This window comes from Benincasa hispida, chromosome 9 (genome assembly GCF_009727055.1).
Source record: "Benincasa hispida cultivar B227 chromosome 9, ASM972705v1, whole genome shotgun sequence".
NCBI lineage: Eukaryota > Viridiplantae > Streptophyta > Magnoliopsida > Cucurbitales > Cucurbitaceae > Benincasa > Benincasa hispida.
In genome coordinates, this window is record NC_052357.1 from 50,490,306 (window position 1) to 50,515,786 (window position 25,481).

At 29.8% G+C, this 25,481-nt stretch overlaps 1 protein-coding gene across 3 annotated transcripts; it reads left to right on the forward strand.

Annotated features, from left to right (window-relative positions):
- The first annotated feature begins 6,357 nt into the window (after nucleotides 1-6,357).
- LOC120086142 (phosphatidylinositol/phosphatidylcholine transfer protein SFH13) lies at nucleotides 6,358-13,443 on the forward strand. Of its 3 annotated transcripts, none has more exons than XM_039042609.1 (15): nucleotides 6,358-6,698; nucleotides 7,746-7,846; nucleotides 8,076-8,370; nucleotides 8,486-8,585; nucleotides 8,753-9,019; nucleotides 9,606-9,683; nucleotides 9,768-9,872; nucleotides 9,949-9,998; nucleotides 10,079-10,181; nucleotides 10,271-10,369; nucleotides 10,494-10,607; nucleotides 10,703-10,865; nucleotides 11,077-11,456; nucleotides 11,558-11,632; nucleotides 12,768-13,443. In XM_039042609.1, exons 2-15 carry the CDS (start codon nucleotides 7,840-7,842, stop codon nucleotides 12,783-12,785), a joined length of 1,854 nt encoding a protein of 617 aa, XP_038898537.1. In that variant the 5' UTR covers nucleotides 6,358-6,698; nucleotides 7,746-7,839; the 3' UTR covers nucleotides 12,786-13,443. The 3 variants fall into 3 exon arrangements, with proteins under 3 accessions (XP_038898537.1, XP_038898536.1, XP_038898538.1); XM_039042608.1 differs by having other exon boundaries at nucleotides 6,360-6,698; nucleotides 12,765-13,443; XM_039042610.1 differs by lacking the exons at nucleotides 6,358-6,698; nucleotides 7,746-7,846 and having other exon boundaries at nucleotides 8,287-8,407; nucleotides 12,765-13,443.
- Nucleotides 13,444-25,481: the final 12,038 nt, after the last annotated feature.

Below are 25,481 nucleotides of genomic sequence, written 5' to 3' on the forward strand. Positions count from 1 at the left end.
TTTAAATTTAAATAGAGATGTATAAAGTAGAGGTTGATTCATTTTGAATGAAGTCGACAAGTGGTTGTACAAATCAAATTTAATAAAAAAAACTGTCAATTTGAAATTCAAACTTGACGAAAAATGTATTACATACGTTCAATTGGAAACTAATAACTGACATTTACCCATTTACACTATATTTCTATTTGGAATCAATACACGCTATAGCAATTACACTATATTCAATATTGTTGTTGACCAACCATATTAAGGATAAATTCGGTATTATAAAAATAGATCTCAGGTGAGTGACATACATATTGCCAAAAAACTTATTATTTGTGGAGTTTGCCATAAATCCAAAATGAACTACCAAGTTTTGTTATTTTTTCAAAATTTCTTATTATTTTTATTTTAAAATATTTATTTTAGTTAACGTCCTAGAGACTAAAATTTCAAACTTTATTAATTAAAATAATATTTGATTTTAGTGCCATGATTAATAGAAATTTGGAAGGTTTGAACATTTAAAAGTAATTGTCTAACCTTTTGTTAGGGGTGTTTTTCTTTTCATTTTCCTTTATTATTTATTTTTATTTTAAATCTTGATAGTTAAATCTTCAAATGTCCAAAATTATAGATGTTGGAAAATACAGATGTTCGATATTTTAGATATATTATATTACCATATTTGTGTTTTTAAAAAATAATTTGTATGAATATATTTTAAAATATTTCAAATGGTATTTATTTGTTGTATAGGATTTTTGTACAGAAATGCCTTAAGATTATTTATTGTACCAACGATACAATGACTTCCCATTTATTTTTTTAATGATTTACATATTATGTTAATATAATTTAAACTTTTGTAACATTTCTTTATTTATCATTTTAATATTATATTTAAAATAAGTTTAGCTTTATAAAAATAACTAAAAAAAATGTATAGAATATTTGTACAAGAGAGACAACTTGCTAAATATAGAAGTATTGTACAGGTATTGGAAATGTATAATAGAAGAAGAATTGCAACTTTAAAATTTTAAATATCTAATATTATTCCATTTAACTAAAATTGAATTTATATAGAAATGTAAAATATAAATGTAGTTAAATTGAATTGTTGGTAGTGCATGAACGCATAATTTATTATATTTTAAAGTACAAAGTACAAAATGTGAAATAAAGAAAAATGATAAAAGATAAACATATAAAATAAAAAGTGTGGAGGACAAAGATGTCATCCCAAGATATTCTCTACATAGACATCTTTAAAACTCGTGTTGCCAGAGGGAAAAATAAAATAAAATAAAAAATTCAAAAGTGATTTTACAAATGCTCAATTACCATAAATTTTCAAAGTGATTTTCTATTCATCTCTTTAGAATCACTTTTTTGGATAATCGATTTTTAAGTGATTATAAATCAATTTAAAATCTGTTTGGATCGATTTCAGAAAAAAACTGAAGTATTTTTTTTAAAAAAATCATTTTTATTTAAACATTTTTTATTAAAAAATTGTTTAAAGTAAACTTAAAAAGTTATTTTGAGTGGTTGTCAGAGACTTATTTTTTAAATTAAATACTTGAAAATGTATTCCAAACATAATCTTAATTTTTTTATTAAATTATTTTAATTGTTACTAAATACTCTAAGATTTTTTTTAAAGAAAAAAAAACACTTCTATGGCCTTCTAAAATCGCTTGGGAAGTCAATTAAATACACGCTAAATATTCTATCTTTTGATCTTTATGGCTCGTTTGGTTCATGGGAATAAAGGAGAAGAATGAGAAATGATATTTATCAGCATGTTTGGTACAAGTTTTTAACTTTGAGAATATGACTATCTTATTCCAAGACATTTCATATTTTAATCCATGGAGTTTTTTCGTAACCACCGACATAGGTGGGTTTTCTCCATTTCCAATGATTTTTCTCTTTCTCTTACTTTTTATCTCTTATTTTATTTGTTTTTCTTTTTTATTGGTATTGATTAATTTATTTAATTTTTATAAATATGTTTAAATTAAATTTATAATTGACATATATAATTAGTTTTATTAATAATAATACTAATATAATAATTTATTCTATTATTATGAATTAATATGAGAAACCATATATTTTTTTAAATATAAATCACCATAATATATTTGCTTAAAATATGTTAATTTTTTTCAATTAAACAATTTTATACACTTGTACTTCTAGTTTTAGTCAATAATTATAGTTATTTTTTAAAAAAAATTAAAAACACTGTTTGATAATTTAAAATCAATTAGTTTATATCAACTTCTTTTGTATATAAATAAGGCTTATAATTGACATTAAACAATTAACTAATTAACTCTCCAATTAGTAAAATTACATAAAAAAGAAAGAAAATATATATTTAAATTAATTACCAATATTTTTTTAATATAAATGTGCAATATAAAAAAATAATTGATAATAAATATATTAAACTAAAGGGCGAGTGGATAAATATAATTAAATTTCAATAGCTTAAAATTCATTAATGTAATAAAAATAAATTTAAAAATAAAAAATAAAATATTGAAATTAATTTTTATTAATTTTACCCTTTATAATTGCATAAAAAAGCATAACATTTTCCTAGATATCCTATTCTTATTCTCATTCTCGTACATAACCAAACACAATCATTTTTAATTCTTAAACATGTTATTCTCAAACATCGTTTATTTATAGGTATTTATAAAATCTTAAACCAAATGACCCTTTATGGTGTTGTTAAATTAAAATTCCCAACATGGTTTTTTTTTTTTTTTTTTTTGTGTGATTTTATTCCCAAACATGTTTGAGCATCTTTAAAAGTTCATGGTTACCTTTTTTTCATGTGATAAGTTTTCTTTTATATATTTTGTGAGAATAAACCGTAAAGGCCAACTTTAAAATTTTTTTAACTCGTAGTGGCTACATTCAAATTAATCTCAAATTACAAATAAATGAATCTATCTTAAGTGAGAATAACCTATTAATAAAAAAAAAAAAATCAAAGACTTATTAAAATTATTTCAATTATTGAGACTAATTAACACTAAATGCAAACTTAATTGGAAGTTTCATAACTTTGTTTAAAAAATGTTGAATTAAACAAAATCTAACTCTTAAAAAGAAATATAAGCTCCATTTAAAAACTATTTGATTTTGTAAGCTTATAAACATTATTTCAATAGTTCAACTTATAAGTTTTGTTGTTTTGTTATATACTTTTTAAAAAGGAAAATAATTTATGTTAAAACTGCTAAAAATATTTATAAATAATAGTAAAATATCACCATCTCTATCTGTTATAAACCGTGATAGATTACTATATGTATCTATTTGTATCGTGATAGACACATATAGTAGTCTATCATTGTCTATCACGGTCTATCATAAGTAAATTGTGATATCTTGCTATTATTTGTAAATATTTTGGTTTGTTTTCTTATATTTTAAAAAAGATTTTAACATTCAAACTAATTTTTGAAAATTAAGATTTTATTTGATAACAATATGTTTTTGAAAATTATGATTACTATTAGTATGACTTCTTTATCATGGTTTTCATATTTTGTAATTAAACGTTTGAATTCTTAGCCAAATTTAAAAAAAAAAATTAATTTTTTTTTTTAGTTTTGAAATTTGACTTGATTTTTTAAAACACTCTTTCAATAACATAACATAAACTTCAGTATGTGAAAGTTAGTGTATATAGGTTCATTTTTCAAAAATCAAAACAAAAGATCAAATGGTCATTAAATGAGACGAAAAAATAGTTTTATTATTATTAATTTATTTGTTTATTTATAAAGTTTGACCTTGAATTGAAATATTTACTTTAAAAAATGATGAGAACAAAAAAACCCAAATAATTATCAAGTATATGCGTGTAAATTTAACCAAATGTCTAATATGTCAGTAAGTTGAATGTATATTGTCTAGTTTGGTAGCACTTTCAATTATTGTTCCATTTTTTTATTATAATAATAATAATAATATATATATATATATTTTACCGTGTTCACATATAAAAAATAACTATAATAATTATAAAATATAGTAAAATTTTAGAATATATCGATGATAGACACCGATAAATTTTAGAATATATCAGATCTTCTTCACCAATGAGGAATTAAATCGGTCAAATTTATTTGAATTTGGGTAAAATAATGGCCACTTGAAAGATGGAAATTCAACTTCGTTGAAGTTGAAATCTAGTGAGATTTTGAATTTTAGGAAGAATGAGAGGAATATTGAAAAGAAAATCAATCAGCAATTTAATTCCTTATTCGTTGAATGCAAGCAGGTCTATATAAATCGAAGATTGAGAAACTCCAGTCATCTTTAGTAGGTGACCATGAGTATATCAACGTCGATTTTGGTGGAAATCAGTACAATGTATAAATCTTAGAGAGAATTTAATTGGTCATCCAACCAGTAAATACATATCATCACTCAACATATTTTCAGATTTCATAAAAAAATTGTAAGAGATGAAGTTGGTGGCGAAACTAATGTGCTCTACCATGAAAGAGTCCATGCAAGACAAGATTAAGCATGTGCCTCCATGGAGAATAAATGGATACATCAAAACAAAATGGTTCGATTCTTACAAGAGAAAATATCTTCACTTCTCTCTCTTTTTACTAAATACGTCACCTTTTCCTCTTCCTCTTTGATTTCTTGTAACATTCATCCAGACAAATGAACATGTTTTTTTTACGATAAATTTACCCTTCTCCTACGTATGTGAGTCACCCAATTTTAATTTAAGGGTTTGATTGTAACACTTTACAAAGTCTAGGGGTGGTGATTGATCAAATTAAAAATTTAGGAATGTAATTGTAACAAACCTCATACTTTGTGTAATTTTCCCTCTTCTTATTATTTAATAATAATAATAATAATAATAATAATAATAATTAAGAAATATAATTATTTTATGATTACATACTCAACGAACAGGCTATTAATTCCATGGAAACAACAGCCTTAAAGAAGGAAAAGCAGCCTTAAAGACGGAACCTTCAGAAGTTCCAATGTAAGTAAGTTTCATAGAGTCTACGTGGCCTAAGACCCGCAAAAGGGTCCCACCTAAGCAAAGGAATAATATATATATAATCTAATTTCCCATGATTTTATTTATTTATTTTCATTTGTCATTTGTCATATATATATATATATATATATATATAAAAGTAAGATTTTATTTTATTTCCTTTTAGAAAGGAAGTAGTTTTATTAAAACTCAAAAGTATAATTTTTAATCACGGACTATAAGTTTGACATCAACATAACATGAATCAATAGCTATAATTTATTGGAGAAAGTTCTTGAAATATATTTAAAATATCTAAACAAATACCATTACGTATTTTTAGTGTAAAAAAATATGTCAATTATTGTTCAAGTATGTTTATGTTGGCCAAATATCACTAGCGTGACTCTAAAATCAATTTTTGGTTAAAATACTATATATTTAATTTTAGAAAAAAATGTGCTAGGAGAAGATACACGATTTGACTTTGGGAGGAGATGGAACTTTTTTTGGTAGTATTATGCCAAATTTTTTTTTAATATATTTTAGGTTATCTCTAATTTACTCCATCCATTCGTGTAAATATTTTTAGATCATGAAAAAGTTTTTAATTGTCTGAATTTAGTTTTTATACACTTTTTTTTTATAAAAATTAAATCTATTCTTTTAAAACTAGTTTTTTAATCAATATTACATAGAATAATTATTTTAAATGAAAAAATTGTTAAAATATTTTAAAAATATTTTTACCACTGTCTATTCTTAATAGACAACGACATTTTGCTATATTTATAAATAAATTGACTCATTTTTTTAGATTTGAAAACAATCCTATTAAAAAATAATAATATTCATGCAAGTAAAAGATACTATATTTTCAATATTTATAAAAGAAAAACGTGGAGAGACTAATTTTATTAAAAAAATCACAAGCACTAAAATTGAGTAAAACTATTAAAATACAACTAAAATTGTATTTATTTAACCTAACGTTTCAGAAAAATATTTCTATTAACTTTTTTCTAAGAGATGAATATTTTCATAAAATTGAGAGATAACAAGTGAAAATATATATAAAGGTAGAAAAATATTTGAGTACATCTTACGATCTTTTTATCTTTATATATTCATTTTAATCATCTAATAAAAGATAAAAATATTTAAAATAATTTAAAATATCTTATACGTGTCAAAATATGATTAAATAATTGAACCAAAAGAAAAGAAATGACCATTTTTGTAAATAGAAAAAGAAAAGGTAATAAGCACTAGAGGAAAGAGAAAAATAAAAAAAAAACAATAACAATTAATAAAAAAAGAAAAATAGAGTTGAGCCGCGCACTTCCAAACTCACACAAGTCGTGCCATTTTTAACCAACAAAAACCCAGATCCTTCTTCTTCTATTACTTCTTCATTTTCACCTTCCCTCTAATTTTCTCGAGAAAATTTCATCTCTGTTTTTTTCTCGAGAAAATTCCTCACACCAACATCAACCACCACAACAACTTCATCTCTGTTCTTCAATTTTTCCATTTTCCGCTTCATCTTCTGCTGTTTTCATCGCCGTTGATTTTGTAAGATTCCTCTTGTCTCGATCGATGTCTTTCGTTCCTCCTCTTCTGAGCCTACTATCGCCTTCTCTGCTTAGGGTTTTCACACAAGGTGTGTTTTCTTACTGTTCTTATGATTTGTTCTTCTCTAATTCAGCTCTGTATCTTCTGTTTTTTTTTTCCTTTTGTTTTTTCAATCCTTTTTGCTGTTTTTTTTCCCACTGTTTGTTGTGGATTTGATTCGAGATCCGAGTGGTGTGCACCGGCATTGTCGAGATTCATTGTGCTTGTGGTTCTCCTTGCGAGTTTTTGGTTTGCGGAAGCGAATTGATGGTTGTTGTGATGAGGTTCCTCTTGACTGACGACTGTCACTGTTTTTAAACTGTTCCGGAATTTTCGGTTGAAGCTGGAGAGTTTAATGGACGTTTTTTTTTTTATTTGGCTTTGGATTTTGGTTTTTCTGTTGATAATCCGTTTTCTCTATGTAGAAGAAGATGGCGGTTCTTCTTCCTTTTCCTCTTCCTCTTCTTCCTCTTCTTCTTCTTCTTCTTCTTCTTCTTCTCTCTCGTTTTTTCTTTTTTCATTCCCGATAATAAGAAAAGTGAGCTGCTGGAAGGTCGAAAATCTTTTTACGATTTGACATCCGCGAAGCTATATGAGAAATCAGGTTTCAGAGTCGTTTTTCTGTTTGGATCTGTCTTTAATGCTAGTTTCTGAGCCCACCAAATTCTTCCCTCGCTTGACGTGATCGGTACTCTCTCCTTCGATCGAACTTTTGTATTAGCTCGAGGAAGACTGGGAAATCGGTGGCATGTTGGCTTCGGACGTTTCATCAAATGGAAATTGCTATTTACTAATCCTCTTTCTTGCTCCCCGATCTTTTGGAAATGCTGCCGAAAGAGTTTCCCGAATCTTGAATCTGGTCTCTAACGCCATTGAATACAATCGCTTCTTCACTTTTGACAGGGTAGGAGGGATTTGGAATGGTGGTTTTGCGTGCTGTATTTGTTCGCTATTTCCGATTATTCAGCCAAAAAGGAATCTAAATGCTTCACGCCTACGAAATGCAACTTCACTTTCTATGCTTCATTTACGCGTCTTCATATAATTGACATAGCAGTTTTTTAATGATTTCTCGTTTTTTCCCCTGCAACAACAGGTTGACGTGCCTGTGCGGATCGTTGCCAGTGGGTTTGGCGTTGTCCTCTGAAGCTAAAGCATTTACCTTTCACACTCATTGTTTCTGAATTGAAATGTTAGGTATGTTTTGTAGTTCATGGGCGTAAAGTAAAAAAGGCATAACGTGTGATGCTCTGCATTTGATGCATAAGTCATTGAGCATTAGTTTTAAGGTGCTAAAATGTTGAGACAATTCTTGATGGATGGACTCAATTTATTTTCTTAATGGTAAAAATATTTTATTTTTATTTTATTTGTTGTATTAAATTAGAAATTCTTCTAACACTTCTTCCTTATTCCTCACTCCAAGGCTTCGAAGGTCCTGGAACTAGTGATGAAATTAGAGAGAGCTTTGAAAATTCTGAAGATGAAAGACCGCTGTCCAAAATTGGGAACCTCAAGAAAAAAGCAATAAATGCTTCCAATAAATTTACTCACTCTCTTAAGAAGAGAGGAAAGAGGAAAATTGACTACAGGGTTCCTTCAGTATCCATAGAGGACATACGAGACGCAAAAGAGGAGAGTGCTGTCCATGAATTGCGTCAAAAACTTCTCGAGAGGAATTTATTACCTTTTAGGCTTGATGATTATCATACTTTACTGAGGTCTGTGCAATTTTTGGAAGCATTCTGCTTCACCAAAGTAAATATTCAGCTAAGTTCATGCATTTTTTAGTGAGTCAATTCAAGTATTCTCATTCTATTTGTTATATTTCTGTAGATTTTTGAAAGCTAGAGAGTTTAACATGGAAAAGACAATCCGGATGTGGGAAGAAATGCTTAATTGGAGAAAGGATTATGGAACTGATACTATTCTAGAGGTAATTTACATATACATTTAAGCGGTCCTGTAAAATGTGCTTCAGTCCTATCTTGATAAGAGTTAATTTCCAATTCAATATATCATTTGCAAAGAAGTGCATAATGTAGTCGGATAACTTTGCTAGTTTTTGAGCTTTAATATATCAGTGAAGTGTTTCATTTGTAGGATTTCGAATTTGAAGAGCTTGAAGAGGTGTTGCAGTATTATCCTCAGGGATATCATGGAGTTGATAAAGAAGGCAGACCAGTTTACATAGAGAGACTGGGGAAAGCCCATCCAAGTAGGCTCATGCATATCACTACGATAGATAGATACTTAAAGTACCATGTGCAAGAATTTGAAAGGGCACTACAAGAAAAATTCCCAGCTTGTACAATTGCGTCTAAGAGAAGAATCTGTTCAACGACAACAATATTGGATGTGCAGGGCTTGGTACGATGAAAACAGTCTTGAAAGGTTTTGTCTATTCAGTTTGCCTGAAATATAATCTTAAACACCATCACGCTTTTGTCTCTGATAATGATGAGAAAAAGGCTAGTTCCATATTGAGAGCTCACATTTATAGAACCGCCAATAATTATATTCACTGCTTGATTGAATGGTTATGGAAACATTGCCTGGACTTAACATTTGCCATCTGGGTATGAAAACTTGAAAATCCTGGATCCTACCTGATTTATGGGTAAATTACTAAACGGAAGTTCTTAGATTCAGAGGCAAAGTCAAACGGAGTTTGCCTTCTATATGTCTGGCCTATTGAAGAAAATACCAACATACATATGCATACACACACACACGTATTTCAAGTTCAGAAAATACCAATATATTAATCTTCAAGATTTACAAATGTGTGGATAATTTCAATAGTATTATTGTTTTCGATATGAAAACCATTCATTTTTCACAACATTTGTATCTTAAATACACAATTCTTTTTACCGAAGGGTGGAGAACTTAAATCAATTACTTTTCAATTTATTAAAAATTGAATTTTATGACACTAATATTTTGATTCCAGGGCATGAAAAATTTCTCCCGCACTGCTGCAAATCTCTTAGCTGCAATGACAAAGATAGACGGTTCTTATTATCCTGAGGTATCCACTTCCTTCCAAACATGAACATATCTGATCGTTTTCTCTCGTGCTTCTCTCATTCCCTTTTTCCACTTATATCTGCAGACATTACATCGAATGTATATCATCAATGCTGGTTCTGGTTTTAAGAAGATGCTCTGGCCTGCTGCTCAGAAATTTCTTGATGTGAAGACTGTTTCCAAGATTCAGGTATAGATGTGGTATATACAAGTTACATGCAGTCCTTTTTCCAAAAGATGGATTAATTAACTATTTCCAATTGTAGGTTCTTGAATCTAAGTCAATTGGAAAGCTACTTGAATTCATTGATTCAGAGTATGACCACTAACTCTCTCTGTATTTGAAGGGTTCTTATCTTTAATTTTTTTACTTCTCTAAGATTGTTTTTCTTTCAGTCAGTTGCCAGATTTCCTAGGTGGCTCATGTACATGTAGTGGTGTTGAAGGAGGATGCCTTCGATCTAATAAAGGTCCCTGGAACGATCCCGATATTATGAAGGTGGTTTTCATCATGTTCCAAATGTAGTCCGGCTCTATGCTAAGTAGTTTCAATTCTTCGGCACAAACTAAGCTATCTTGTGTTTCTAGGTTGTGCATAATGCAGGAGCTACCTTTGTAAGGCAAGGCTCAAGAGTGGCCAAGAATGAAGCAAAATTTCACTCCCGTGCTCAAATACCTTCATTGAAGGTAACTAGTTTGATCAGATCCAGTTTGAATATTGCATATTATTGCATGCTGTAATTATGATGTGTGTACTATACTAAAAAAAAGTGTATAGTGTATTGATATGCATATTTTTCTCTTCCATTAGGGAAGAAGTAGTGATATATCGTTAGCGGATTCAGGATCAGATATTGATGACCCATACTCCCCACTGGAGCGTGCTGGCTCTTTGGTTCCTTGTTTGGCCCCAGTTCACGAAGAAGTAAGTCTTAAACTAAAGCATGTAGCACATGAATTGTGAAAAATGTGTATGCAAGAATGTCAGCAAAATTAAATAAGAATTTGTATTTTTTGCAGCATAGGGCAGCAGACCCTAATGCTTACTACAGTTGTGATGATGATTTCCTACCTGCTAGGATGGTAACCGACAGTGACCAAAGAGTTGGAGGTTCTCAGGGTCCATCTCTTGAAATAATAGAGAATGCGAATCTCTCGAACAAAGAGACATCAAACACAGAAGGTACTTAATATAATCATATTTTTCACTCTAATTTGTGGTAAATCAAAATCTTTGGGCTCACTTGGCACTAGGAAAGTAGGATTATGTGCATAATTTTCTAATTACTCTTAGAAAGTGTTTGCATTTCTAAGTTATGCAAGTTATGTTGTTTGTTGGTTAGATTTTTTTTTCCCCTTTCTCAGTTTTTTTTTCTTGAATTCATTCTTTCCAGACACCGTAGCTAATGAGCATGAAATTCTCAAGCAAAAACTTGAGAAAAGGAACCTTCAGTCTATAGGGAGAGTTCTTATATCATTCTGGGTTAAATTGGTAGCTGTTGTTCGTAGTTTACAGTTTCAGTTTTGGAAAAGACAGAACAACATATATCCTTCCAACACAGAACACATTACAAATAACAATGCTACTGCAATCCAAGGGGTAAACGAAGAAGATTATGTCAGTCCATGTTTACAGCGTCTCGAGAGGCTAGAAAAAATATTTGTAGAGCTGAGCAACAAGCCTGCTAAAATTCCTTTGGAAAAAGAGCATTTGCTTACTGAATCTTTGGACAGAATCAAGTCTGTTGAATTTGACCTGGAGAAAACGAAAAGAGTAAGCTTTTGTTTGTGTGTTTAATTTAATTAGTTAGTCATAAGAGCATTGTTCTGATTGATTATTGTAGCTTAGGATTTACGTTCATTTCATTGGTTCAGGCACTCCACGCTACTGTTTTAAAGCAACTTGAGGCAGGCGAGCTGCTGGAGAAATTACGGGAGTCCCGATGTCAAGTAAGCAGCTTTTTAAAACATAGGGCACATCTTTTTTGTTATTTTTTTAATTTTTTTCCTTTTACTTTTGAAAAATAAGTCTGACTTTTGAAAGGCAGTTTTCAAAATTCCTTTTTACCCCAGGATTCTGAAAAACTAAATAAAAACAAAATAAAATCATTATCTTCTTTGTACCCATTTCATATCCAGAAATCTTCAACCACAATAATACCAACTTGGAAATTTCAAACATAGAGAGAAAAGGATATGATAGAGGCCTCAATTCAAATGGGGGTGGGGGTCCAACTTATAGTAGTAGTCAAATCCCCATTCATTAGGGAAAAAAGAAAAAAGAACTAAACTAAACATAACTTAGCCCTTGTTTTGTCCTTTTTTTTTCTCCTGAAAACTAAGCTTAAAAATATGTCTACCACTTCTTCTTCTTCTTCTTTTTTATTTATTTTTATTTTTTTTTATTTTTTTATTTTTTTTAAAAAAAGCTTGATTTAAGAACTAAGGGTTCCTTATAAAAGATAAAAGTGAATTTTTCACACATAAAAAAAATGTCAAATTATTTATAGAAATAGACATTGATACACTTCTATAAGTATCTATTATTGATAGACTTGTATCTGTTCTATCACTGATAGACACTTATAGATTTCTATCAACCTCTATCAATCTTTATCAAAGAAATAAAATTTTGCTATTTTGTATAAATAGTTTCTCTAGACACTTATAGGCTTCTATGAACTTCTATCAGTCTCCAAAGAAATTAAATTTGCTATTTTATATAAATAGTCTCTTACTTTTCTATTTTTGAAAATCCCCCAAGATAAAAACTATGTTAAAAGAAATTTAAGAGAAAAACTAAAAATGGAGACCATTGACTTTAGTTTTGAGTTTTTGAGAACAAACCTTTTAAACCTGACTTTTATTGATGTATCTTTTTGTTCGTACCATTAACTTAAAATCTTCGAAACCCTTGTTCTTCTCCTTCTATTTGACTAAAATTCAAATGCATTGTTAAAGAAGTTTGTGAAACGAAATAAACGAGATCATTATCGTCATCAAACCAAAGCAAACCAAACCAAGTGTAGATTGCTACATCTTGCTTCATTACTAAACCCAACTGTATTTCTGATATATGCAGCAGAGAAGATTTTTGTGCTAGGATTACAATGGTCAAATGAGAAATGGCTACAAACTCTATAATAGCCTTGAAACAAAGCACGCGGTATAACAAAATCCAATGGGTAATTGGTGGTGCCAATATAAACAAAGAGAAGACAGACAGAGAGAGAGAGAGAAAGAGAAAGGAGGCAAAGTATACAAACTCTACTCCCTTTTTTTGGTTGGAATCATCTCTTCCCTTTTTTCTTCTTTTCTTTTTCAATATATATATATATATATAAATATATATTTTGAGGGTTTATAGACAAGGCTGACAAAATGTATACAAAAGGCTGGCTAATGTTTCCCGTAGAGAGTACAGGGTTTGGAGGTTCCAGTACAGAAAAAAAGAAAGAAAAGGGCGAATAACGTGGCTTTGCGTTTGCAAATATTACACCAACTTCTTCTTCACCTCCTCCTCCACATGCTTCTTCCGAGTTCCAAGTAATTTTTAAATGCTTTTTTTTCCCTTCTTTTTTTGAGCTTTCTGTGTAGTTCTTTAAAGATGAATCATGATGTACTATTAGAGTAGATTAGACGATTCCCTATATCAAATTCTAAGAATCCAAGTTCTTTACAATCAATGAAAATGTCAAAACAAAAAAAAAAGCACTTTCTTTGTATATCATTAATCTAATTCTATCCCTTTTGTTTCATTCCTTTTCATTTTTAAGATATTTGTTAATACCATTATGACTCTTCCTTGTTATTAGAAGGATTCTAGAGGGGTTTTGGGAGAGAATGGGAGAAAATTATTTGAAAGGAAAATATATATCGTTGAACATTTTGGTCATTGTAGTTTTTATACTTTTAAATCTCTAAATTTATCCTTCATACTCCAAAGAAATCTTAAAATTAGTTATTATAGTTATTTTGAAGTTAATTCTTATTGAAATTATTGAACTATAGGTACAAGCTCTATCTTTGTGCGAGAAAAGATATATTGTTGAACACACCTTGTTCATTGTACTTTAAGTTTTATTCTATTAATTTGGAATGTCTAAATTTGTTTTCTTTACTTTAATCACATCTTATAATTAGTTCGTGAAGTTAATTTTTATCGAAATTAGTTAAATAAAATAATAATTATTTTCATATTAGTGGATATTTTGGGATAATGTTGTGTATGCAGCAAAAAAAAAAGAAAAAAGAAAAAAAAAACCGAGAAAATACAGGGACGATAAAATAAAGCATAAATGATATTTTAACTAAAGACAATAGAGTGAAAATATATATTTATACTGAGGTCAAAAATTTGATTCTCCACCGACATAAGAAAGATGGAAAGATTTTATTATAGTCGTTACGAAGCTTTTATCAGTCTACACCATGACCTGCACCGATCTTTCAAAAAGATGTTGCAAAGACGTGTGCATCATTCTTTCAAAATATTTAGTGGAGAAAAAAAAAAGAAAAGAAAAAGGGGAATAATGGAGGTATCATTGGAAGAACTGAATAGGTTAATGCATCGTAAAAGGCAAGTGGATCTTGATTGTAAAGATTTTTCCAAACATGTGATAAAAGCTTTTATTATTATTATTATTATTATTACTACTCCTACATTATGCTTGGATTTGATTTTAGAAATATTAAGTTTAGTGGAAATGTTACGTTTATTAAAATTAATTTTCATATAATCATTTTAATTTTTGGTTCTACAATTTTAATATTATTGATGTTTCATACCATCAGAGTGATTTTAAGATGCAAAGGTGAGCTAGCTCATAGGTAATAGATGTAAACTCTCATTGAGATTGGAGATTTTATTTTCCCATCATCTCCATTGTTGTACTAAAAGAAAGATTGATTTCTTTATGACATGTGTGGACGTGACTTTAGAAGAACTATTTTAAGTGAAAATGGTTTAATTGTAATTATTTTTGTAACATGTTTAACTGTTAGTTATTTTAATTTCTGATTGGATATTTGTAAAAGAAATTTTAATTTAATTAAAGGGATCTTTTTAAATATAAAAAATATTTACATTTTATAGCAAAAAGTTTCAAAATTATATACTTTTAGAATTTTTTTTTTGGTTATAAAGTGCAAATATTTTAAGGATTTTTCTATTTATAAGAATTTTTTTAATTAAAAATATTTTCTAACGATGAATGTTTTAAAAAGGATTTTAGAGTGGTACTACATTTGAGAGAGAGGGTAAACCAACTTTTTGTGAGGAAATACAAATGTAAGAGAGAGAGAAAATTTTAGGGCAAAATTTTAAAGCTAGAAAAAAAAAATTAGGAAAAAAATTAGAGAGAAGTTTTCCCCCTCTAAATAATACAAATTTATATTCTTGAACTTTGAGGTTATATCAATTTAAACATTAAATTAACAATGGTTCGATTTAAATCTTGAACTTTTGCACTAGTGTCAATTTATACCCTCCATTATGTTTTGTTTAGATAAATGTTTAACAAGACTTAAAATTTTACCAATTAAACCTTTACACTTTCATAAACAAATCAATTTAGACTTTCAATTAGAATTTCCTTTGAAAATCAGTCATACATATATTTTAATCTCCCATTTTAGGAGTTAAATGGATATAATTATAAGTCTCATAAAATGTTTTTCGAACAAAATTTAAAAGGAGTAAATTGATAAACTTATGAAAGTTTAAGATTCAAATTGATATAGTTTATTAGATTAGGGTTTAAATTGATATAACTCCCAAAATTTAATTAGTATATATATTTTTTAACAATATATGAGATAAGAATCAAATTTATGACTCCAGAGTTAATATAAATTTTATGTCTGTACTCAATTTGGTATCTAGATAGAGAAGTTAAGAGAAAAAGGTCAGAGAGATGAGAAGTTGTTGAGAGAAAAAAATTAAAACATATTAAAAAAAATATTGGAAAGAGAAAGTGTGAAAGAGGTGAAAAAGATTAAAGAGGAAATAAAGTTAGAAGTAGAGATCATCGAGTAGAAAAGTTAGGAAAAAAATGATAATTTAGAATGGAAAATATAACTTTTCACTAGAGATGTCCACGGTCCCTGTCTCCGCCCCCTATTTTATTTTTCGTTTCCACGAATTTCTTCACAGGGAATATTGTGAAGATTTTCCACAGGAATTTTGTGGGATCGGGTTCCGGAAAAAATTTTCCCATCATTTTTTTCTAATAATATTTCTTATTTCAATTAAATATATAATTTTAACAATTCCTTTAACATATCCAATACAATTTTCATTTAAATAAAATATTATCAATTTTGATAATGGAAACAATAATACACATTCAATTTAAAAAGATATAACAAAAATGCTAAATTCTCTCATTTTTATAACTAAGGAATTAAAGTAATAAATTTTAAACTTAAATAATTAAAACCTCCATAATTATCCTAATAAAGTGTATAATATATATATATATATATATATGAGAATTATCCATCAGGGCAGATGGGGACACGGGGCAAGGTCAGGGTCAGGATCGGGGTCGAGGTTAGGAAATATATTCTCCGTCCCCGGCCCCGAATTGCAAACGGGGAAAAAAAATTTCATTTCCTCCCCCATTCCCCGTCCCATTCGGGATGGGTCTCTATGAGGCCTCGACTCCATGGATTTTTTGGACATCTCTACTTTTTACACCATAACATAAAGATGCAATAGGAAGTTGAAATAGGTGTTAAAAATTAGTGCAAACCTTGTAGGGGAAGTAATTTGAAATATCTACATTCCATTTGGTAACCATTTGGTTTTTGTTTTTGAAAATTAAGCCTATTTTATCCACATTTCTTATAATGATTTGCATCTTTTTAAATATAATTGTTGAATTTTTAGTCAAATTCAAAAAACAAAATCAACTTTTTGAAAGTTATTTTTTTTAATTCTCAAAATTAGCTTGATTTTTTAAACCAATGATAAAAAGTAGATAACGAAGTAAGAAATTTAAAAATGGAAGTAGTGTTTATAAGTTTAATTTTCAAAAACAAAATAGTTACTTTACATACCTTAATTTTTTAAAAAATAGATGTTAGTGCCACTTATTTAGGATAGTTGCTTGTAATTAGGAGGAATTTAGGGGCTGGGTGGAGTTGATTAGGAATGCTATTAAGGTAAGTGGCTTAATTAGTGAGTTAGTGGGGTTAGTTATTTATTTCTTATAAATACAGGTAATGTTTCTCATTAATTTCGATGCATATACCAAAATTGAAGTGCTTGTGCACCTTCTCTCTAATGGTGGGTTTGAACATAGTTTAAAGGTAAAAAATTAATTAGGTCAATGGTTCAATCCATCACCCCTACGATCGTAAACTAAAAATATTCGATTTTTGCAACCCTAATTCCCATCCTACCAAAGTTCTCGAGCTTTGGTGCTTGCTATTTTAGTTTTTTACGACCCTCTACACCTACAATTGTTAAACTAAAAAATTTCTCTCTAATTTCTACTACTTGTTCTATTCATTTTTTTTGTTGTTGTTAATAATAGGAGATTTTTGTAATTAGAGATACCAGCCTGTTTTCTAAAAATTAATCTCTATCAAGTTACCCTTGTTACAAAACAAGGGAAACAATAACTATATTGTATTATATTTATAAAGTTTATAAGATACGAAAAGATAAAAAATATATAGAAGATAATGGAAAAAATATTGGGTAATTGTTTTAAATGATAGATTGAGATAGACCACGATACCCATCTATTGGTGATAGACATCTATTAGACACCGATAGATGTCTATCGTTATCTATTGCGGTCTATCACGATAGACAGTGATATTTTGATGTATTTTAAAATAAATTAGTTCTTTTTTTTAAAAAAAAAAAATTGAAAATGACCCAAAAATATTTGGGAATATGCAATCTATGAACATCCATATATAATTTAAATATTTATAGCATTTTTCCTTAGATGTCAATAGTATATAGTGTTGGAGTTGATGCCACAAATCTTGTAGGGTCCTATATTTTGTAATTGTAATATACAAACATCTTATTTATTTAATAAAATATATGATATTTTATTTCATTTTTAGTTGCATTAACCACAAACCAATAAACTAAGATCCAAGATTATCTTGCAGCTTAAACATATATGTAGAGACATACGAGAGATCATGTTTAAATGATAACCTAAATAGTCTGTAATAGATGGATAAAGGTGGATATCTTATCCTGGTGACACTACGAGTATGACTCGCTTTTTAGATGTTATAATTGTTATAAAATACTAAAAATGATCGGATCCCAATCATTCATGTGGAGACATGTGAGTGGGGATATTCTATATAAAGAAGTTTGTATAAGACTAGACCATGAAATGTTTATTCTCATTATATAACACCGTTCATAATAGAGACTTACATTTCACTAGGATGACCATAGGTAACATGACATGAATCTTGAGTGAGTTGTGAACTGTCTATGAAGGTGGTCCGTTGATTTGTATGGGTGAGCGTGGCTAGATCGCCGATGTAATAGGCCTGACGTTTTGGGGATTCATCTGATTGAGGAATTAGGAACATAGCTACAAGAAGGAATTCACTCATTTCCTAACATCGAGGTAAGTAGATAAATTGTTTCCTTAAAGGATGATTCTGGTAGGGGTGTTCAAAAAACCCGATAACCCCACCAACCCGGACTACTCAACCCAAATCGCAAGGGTTGGGTTGGGTTAAAAATGTTAAAAAAAATATTAAATTTAGGTTGGGTCTCAGGTTACCCCATTTCAGGGTCGTGTCGAGCCGACCCAACCCGACCCAAATATATATAAATAAAAGTAAAAAAAAAAAGTTAAATTTTAAAAAAAGAACCGGTGACCCAACCCGGCCCAACCCGATAATTTTGGGTTGGGTTAGGTTGGGTTGACCCTCCAAAAAAGAACTAATATGGTTCATTATTAGCCAACCCGAATTTTTGGGTTGGTCTACAAAAATCTTCCAACTCGGCCCAACCCGGACTATGTATACCCCAAGATTCTAGGGCTTGAACAAAGTGGCGCCACACCTTCTCCTGGCCCGAGATGGGTTTGATCATAGTTAGACTATGATTTATTGTTCATTAAAGGGATAAATAGTATGTAAGGAGTTAAATGTAACTACATGAGCAAAACGGTAATTTTGGTCTAGCTGTACTTATGAGCAATTTTTGAAGGGTCATCGTTCTGTTGACTGGTTATACCAATGGACACAAAAATATATCTATAGTGCGAAGAGTGCAACTATCGATCTTTAATTGTCAATAGACTTTAATTGCACATAATCTATGCCTTGTGAATTTTGCCCTTTAGCAAAACAACGTTTGTCTTTGACTTCACATAATAATTGTTGTGCACATATGTTTGACCTTACGTGCTGACTTGTGGGGACCTATTGCTACTTCTGCTCATGATGGTTATTGTTATTTTCTTACTTTGGATGCTGATTGTATTGGAATTTATGCCCTAAAACCTCGTAGTCAATTAGTTATTTGATATAATGATTATTTTACATAAGCAATGATGAGATATCCATTATGAGAAAAATCCAAGGAATTTCATGAGACTTAAACAGTGTGCGGTTGACATACAGATGGATCATGTTCAAGTAATAACCTAAAAATTTATAGTATATGGATAAGGTTAGATATGACCCACTTTGTAAATGTTATAAATGATTTGATCCAATTTGTTCATGTATAGATATAAAGTGAGAGTATCTTATACAGAGAGTTTGATAAGACTAGACCGCGAAATACTTAATCTCTTTTTGTAACACTGTTAGCTAAAAATATTAATATCTAAATCCTGAGTGAGTTATAAACTCCTGTCTATGAGGGCTGTCCTTTGATTTGTATGGGTGAAAGTAGTCAGAGTTGTCGACTTAATAAGCGTACCATTTTGGAGACTTTTCCAAGTAGGGAGTTGGAAACATAACTACACAAGATGGAATTCACTCCTTCGCGTCTTTAAAGTAAGTAGATGAGTAGTTCCCTCAAGTACTAGTTCTAGGTCTTAAACAAAGTGTATCCACCCTCTCATTGGTCCGAGAAGGACTTTGTTTATGGTACAACCATTAACAGATTGCTCATTAGAGGGATTAGTGGTATTTAAGGAGTAAAAGGTAATTAGGGGTAAAAGGATAATTTGATCCAGTTGTAATAACAAACAACTCGTGAAGGATCGACTTATTTATAATGGTTAAATCTAGCGATGCAAAATATTCTACAATGCGAAAAGTGCAGTTATGGGTTTTTACTGCAGTGACTCATAGTTAATGAATGTTGATTAACTTAATTAAAGAGTTTAATTAGTTAATCTTGGATCATTGGACCTTATAATCTGTAGGTCCATTAGGTCCCCTTTGTTAGGACTGGTGTCCTAAATCTCTTGAGTTCTCGTAGTTTGTAAAGTTGTAAATACAAATTATTTATTCAATAAAATAATGAATTATTTTATTTGACCTTTTGTTTGCATTAACTCAATTCAATAAACTAATATCCGTGGTTATTTTATATAAACTTAAACATGTATGTGGTTGACATACAAAGTTGGATCATGTTTAAGTAATAACTAAAAAGGTTTGTAGTATAGAGATAAGGTTGAGTGTCTTATCATGGTGACACTATGGATACGACCCACCTTGTAATTGTTACGAGAGTTATAAAGTGTTACAAATGATATGATCTTAATCATTCATATGGAGACATGTGAGTGGAGGTACCCTATGCAAAAAGTTTATATAAAATCGGACCGTGAAATGTTTAATTTCTCTTTATAACGCCGTTAATTGAAGAAATTAATATTTTATAGGATAAGCATAGGTAACTTGATCTTAATCCTGAGTGAGTTATGAGCTCATGTCTATAAGGACAATCTTTTGATCTGTATGGGTGAGAGTGGCCAGATTGCCAACTTAATAAGCTTACCATTTTGGGGATTTTTCTAAGTAGAGAGTTAGGAACATATCTTCACAAGATAAAATTCACTCTCTCTTATCTTTAGGGTAAGTAGATAAATTACTCTCTTGAAAGCTGATTCCAAGTCTTGAACAATGAGGTCTCACACTCTCACTGGTCGGAGAAAGGTTAGTTTATTGTTGGACTATAAATTGTTTAACCATTAAAGGGATCAGTGGTAGTTAAGGAGTTAGATGTAACTATAGGGGTAAAATGGTAATTTGACCTAATCGTAGTTACGAGCAATTGTGAAGAATAGACTTACTGTTTTAGTCATATCCAACAGTGCGAAGAGTGCAGCTACGGCCTTTAATGGAGTGACCTGCTATTAATGATTATTGATTAATTTAATTAATTAATCTCATATCATTGGAGCTTCTAATTTGTAGGTTTATTAGGTCCCCTTGCTAGCTCATTAAGGGTTAAATAGGAATAAATTAATTTGGGATTAATTTGAATTGTTTAAATGAAATAAGGGAATTAATTTTATAAGGTATAATTAATATAATGTATATAGATACATTATAATATAAAGTTAATTTTGAATGAGATTCAAAATTATACTTTATTATATTAGACAAATGAATATTTAAATAAGATTCATATAAAACTATAGGTTAAAATTAATATGAATAAGATTCATATTAAACTATGGATTATGTGAGAGAATATTATTTGACTATGATTCAAATTCAAATTAAATATATGATATTTAACTTATTAGTTAATTAATTTTCAATTATTTAATAATATATATTAAAATGCATATAATTATTATAATTAATTTATATATATATATTAATTAAATAATATTATAATTTAATTATATTAAATTAGATTTATTAATATTTAATTAAGAATATTATTTTATACATAAGAGTGGGGAGCTATTAAGAAACAACTTCCCCCTCTTTCTCACATATAACGTAATTGTTTTTGGCAGAGGAAGAATATACATGTTGAATGAGAAATTTCAATGAATCACAAGTTGCCACATCATTAACGAAAGCCTGAGCCTATTGGGAAGATTATAAGTTGGATTGAGTCGAGTAATTAAAGTTCATCGGGCCCAACCCAATTCAAGTCCATAGTGAAATTTTGCGCCAAATTAAAGTTTAAGCCCAAGCCCAATTTGGGCCCAATAAAGCAATTGAGCCCAAGCCCATGTAAAGCCATGAGAAACCTCTATAAATAGAGGCCTTACCTCTTCATTTAAGGGGAGGTTGGAATAATTAAAAGCCAAAGCTCTCTGAAGATCTGAAGTTTTGAAGTTTTGAAGCTCTGAGGATTTGAAGAACACAACTCCTTCATAGCTCTAAAGATCAGAAGACATACTAAAGCTCTGAAGATTAGAAGACATATCAAAGCTGTGAAGATCAGAAGACATACTAAAGCTCTGAAGATCAGAAGGCATATTAAAGCTTTGAAGATTTAAGCTCCAAAGATCCAAGTACTGATGCTCCTAATTCTTGAAACCCAACACTCTTAAGCTCTCAAGTGTTGAAGACTGAAGTTTGTCAAAGTTTCAAAGACTAAAACACTCAAATTCTAAAAAACCGAAGATCTAAATTATTATCTGAAGGTTTGAAGATTAGAAGACTTCAACAAATTGACTGTCTTTTCACAACCTACAAGCTGAAGATTCAATCTCCTCAAAGTCAAGGAAAAGCTCACAAGCCGGTCCAAAATGATCGACAAGTTCAAAGACTACTCCAAACGGGTAAGAAATTCTACATTCTAGAGAGCCTAGAGAGAATTCTTCCAACAACCAGAGGACTCTCTGACTCCTGAACCTGATCACACCTGAAGACTGAAGTCCTTCGAAGATACAAGCATTCTTCCAAGACTTCAACTCCAAGATCAGCATACACTTTGCTTTCTTAAATAAAGCGTACGCATTCGACTGAGAGAGAATCAGAGGATCAAGTACCAGAGATCGAACCACATCGCATCAAATAAAAATTAATATCAACACCAACTCAAGTTCAATTCTACGAAACAAGTTTCTTCGGAAGTCTCATGTGAGCATTAATCATCCAAGAAGATCAACAAGCCCAAAGGTCGATTGTCCAAGAAGATCATCAAGTCCAAAGGTCGATTGTAAAAGATCATCAAGCCCAAAGTTTGATCATCCAAGAAGATCAACAAGCCCAAAGGTCGATGGTCCAAGAAGATCATCAAGCCTAAAAGCCGATCATCCAAGAAGATCAACAAGCCCAAAGGCTAATGGAAGAAGATCATCAAGCCCAAAGACCGATCATCCAAGAAGACCAACAAGCCCAAATGCCGATCACAAGAAGTTCAACAAGCCCAAAGGCTAATGGAAGAAGATCATCAAGCCCAAAAGTCGATCATCCAAGAAGACCAACAAGCCCAAATGCCGATCATCCAAGAAGATCATCAAGCCCAAAGGCCAATCATCCAAGAAAATCAACAAGCTCTAAGAAGATCATCAAGCCCAAAGACTGATCATCTAAGAAGATCAACAAGTCCAAAGGCCGATCATTCAAGAAGATCAACCAGCTTAAAGATTATAGTTTATTTTGAAAGCATCAAAATATTATGTATTAGAGATTGTACTCACTTTCCGCAAAATTAATACAAATATAAAGTTCAAGTTCCACAAAATAAATTTCTCTTGAAATCTCATGCGTACAATACAGTTTCTGGATCTTTAAAAATTCTCTACAGAAATATTATCAAGCTCTCTCTCAAATTGGGTTTTTCCTTTTCTTACAAAAATAAAAAAGCCCACACCTCCTTCATTTCTTATTCGGAGATTAGCAAGGAAGATCAATTGGTGGTGTTCACTGTATATTGAGTTTGAGGAAGTTTTCAAGTGTTCATGAAGTTCGTGATAGTTGATACCGAGGAGAAAAACCTATAGAACACGGTCTTCAAAGGTTTATTGATTTCTCCTTTTAAAAATCTCCTTCTAAGCATGTTGTGTAAATTTGATATTTATTATAGTTCTGTTTTATTTCTCTATTTTTGAGTTTTTTTCCAAAATGAAATTCATTGACACAAGGCAACCATTCGTTTCCATTGAGGAATTTAATTTCTTTACCCCTGCTAGCTCATAATGGGTAAATAAGGACCATTAGTTTCAAATGAATTGAAGTGTTCAAATTTATTAAGGAGATATTCATTAATTGTATATGATATAATTAATATAATGCATATAGATACATTATAATATAAAGTTAAATTTGGATAAGATTCAAAATTAAACTTTATAATAAAAAGAGAATTATTGTATTTGAATAAGATTCGAATAATAGATAATATGAATGAGATTCATATTAAAACGATAGGTTAAGAGCTAATATGGATAATATTTATATTAAAATTATAGGTTATGAGAGAAATGCACATCTGAATATGATTCAAATCTTTAAAGTAAATATTATATATCTAATCAATAAATTTAATTTAATTAGTTAAATTAAATTATCAAGTGAATAAGGAAGTGGGTAGTCATCAAATTTAATTAGTTAGTTTAATTTGATTAAATTAAATAAATAAGTGGGACTTATCCCATTAGATGAGATAACACAAAAAGATAAGGTTTTTTTTTTCTTTCTTTCTTTCTTTTTTTTTTTAAATAATGAGAGTGGATTAATAACTTCTAGTAGAGAAAAACTTTTTCCCATCTCTTTCTCCTATTCTCTCTTAATGAATTTCACAAAGAAATGAGTTTTGTGTGAAAAAATCTCCCAAAATTGAATTCCCTAATCTCTTTTGGAAGAAGGTTCTCTTTAACCCGTCTCTTGCCAAAGAATAACAGGGAAGACCTTGTGATGGCATCATAATACTGTTTGTGGAAGATGATTCGTTAAGGAAGAAGAAGTTGCTGGAATTCTTGAAGACGGTCTTTAAAGGTGAGTTCTTTCTTTTTCTCTACAATTTAATTTGATGCTTAACCTGTAATTGTATTATGAATGTAAATTTCTTCTGTTCTGTGTTCTAAATTTCTAAAAAAAATTGAAAGCAAAACGATCACTCACTTCCGTCGTGGGATTTGATCCCTTTAGATTGTAGTAGATACACTTATGTGTTCATGTTGAAAAGAAAATCTGCTGTATTTACTATTGTTTTTCAATTTTTTAAAACTAGTTGAGACTCAATATAATGTTGTCTTATAGGTTTTCAGATCTGACAATGCACTAGAATTATTGTTTGATGAATTTTTTCGTAACAAAGGAGTAGTACATCAATTTAGTTGTGTAGAAAGACCAGAACATAATTTGGTAGTTGAGAGAAAGCATCAACATATTCTAAATGTGGCGTATGCTCTATTTTTCCTGTTAGGGTTGATGCCCTAAATCTCGTGGTATTGTAGTTTATAATTTTATTTGTACAAACTCATTATTTATCTAATAAAATGAGTTGTACTTTATTTGATATTTAGTTGCATTGTCCCAAAAACCAATAAATTAAGATCCAAGCTTATTAGATATAACTTAAACATATATATGGAGACATACAGGTGGATCATGTTTAAGTGATAATCTGAACGCTCACAACTGGGATTTGAGCCAAAGTTGATTGAGTTGGTTCTTGATTGCATTTCCTCTATTTAGTTTTCTGTGTTGATCAATGAGGAATCTATCATTTCAAGCAGAGGGCTCCATAAAAAAGGAGACCCTCTTTCTCCCTACCTTTTTTCTACTAGTAGCAGAGGGCCTTTCTTTTATGCTACAGCAAGCAAACAACAAAGGTCTTCTTTCAGATCTTTTTATGTCTTCATCTTGTCCATTAATTTCTCATCTTCTTTTTGCAGATGATTGCCTTGTCTTTTATAAGACAAAC

Bases quoted from the DNA above. Each gene is read 5' to 3' on its own strand.
- LOC120086142 (XM_039042608.1), top strand. The intron at 8,371-8,485 runs GTCTGTGCAATT...ATATTTCTGTAG, and splicing joins GATTATCATACTTTACTGAG to ATTTTTGAAAGCTAGAGAGT. The intron at 11,457-11,557 runs GTAAGCTTTTGT...TCATTGGTTCAG, and splicing joins ACCTGGAGAAAACGAAAAGA to GCACTCCACGCTACTGTTTT.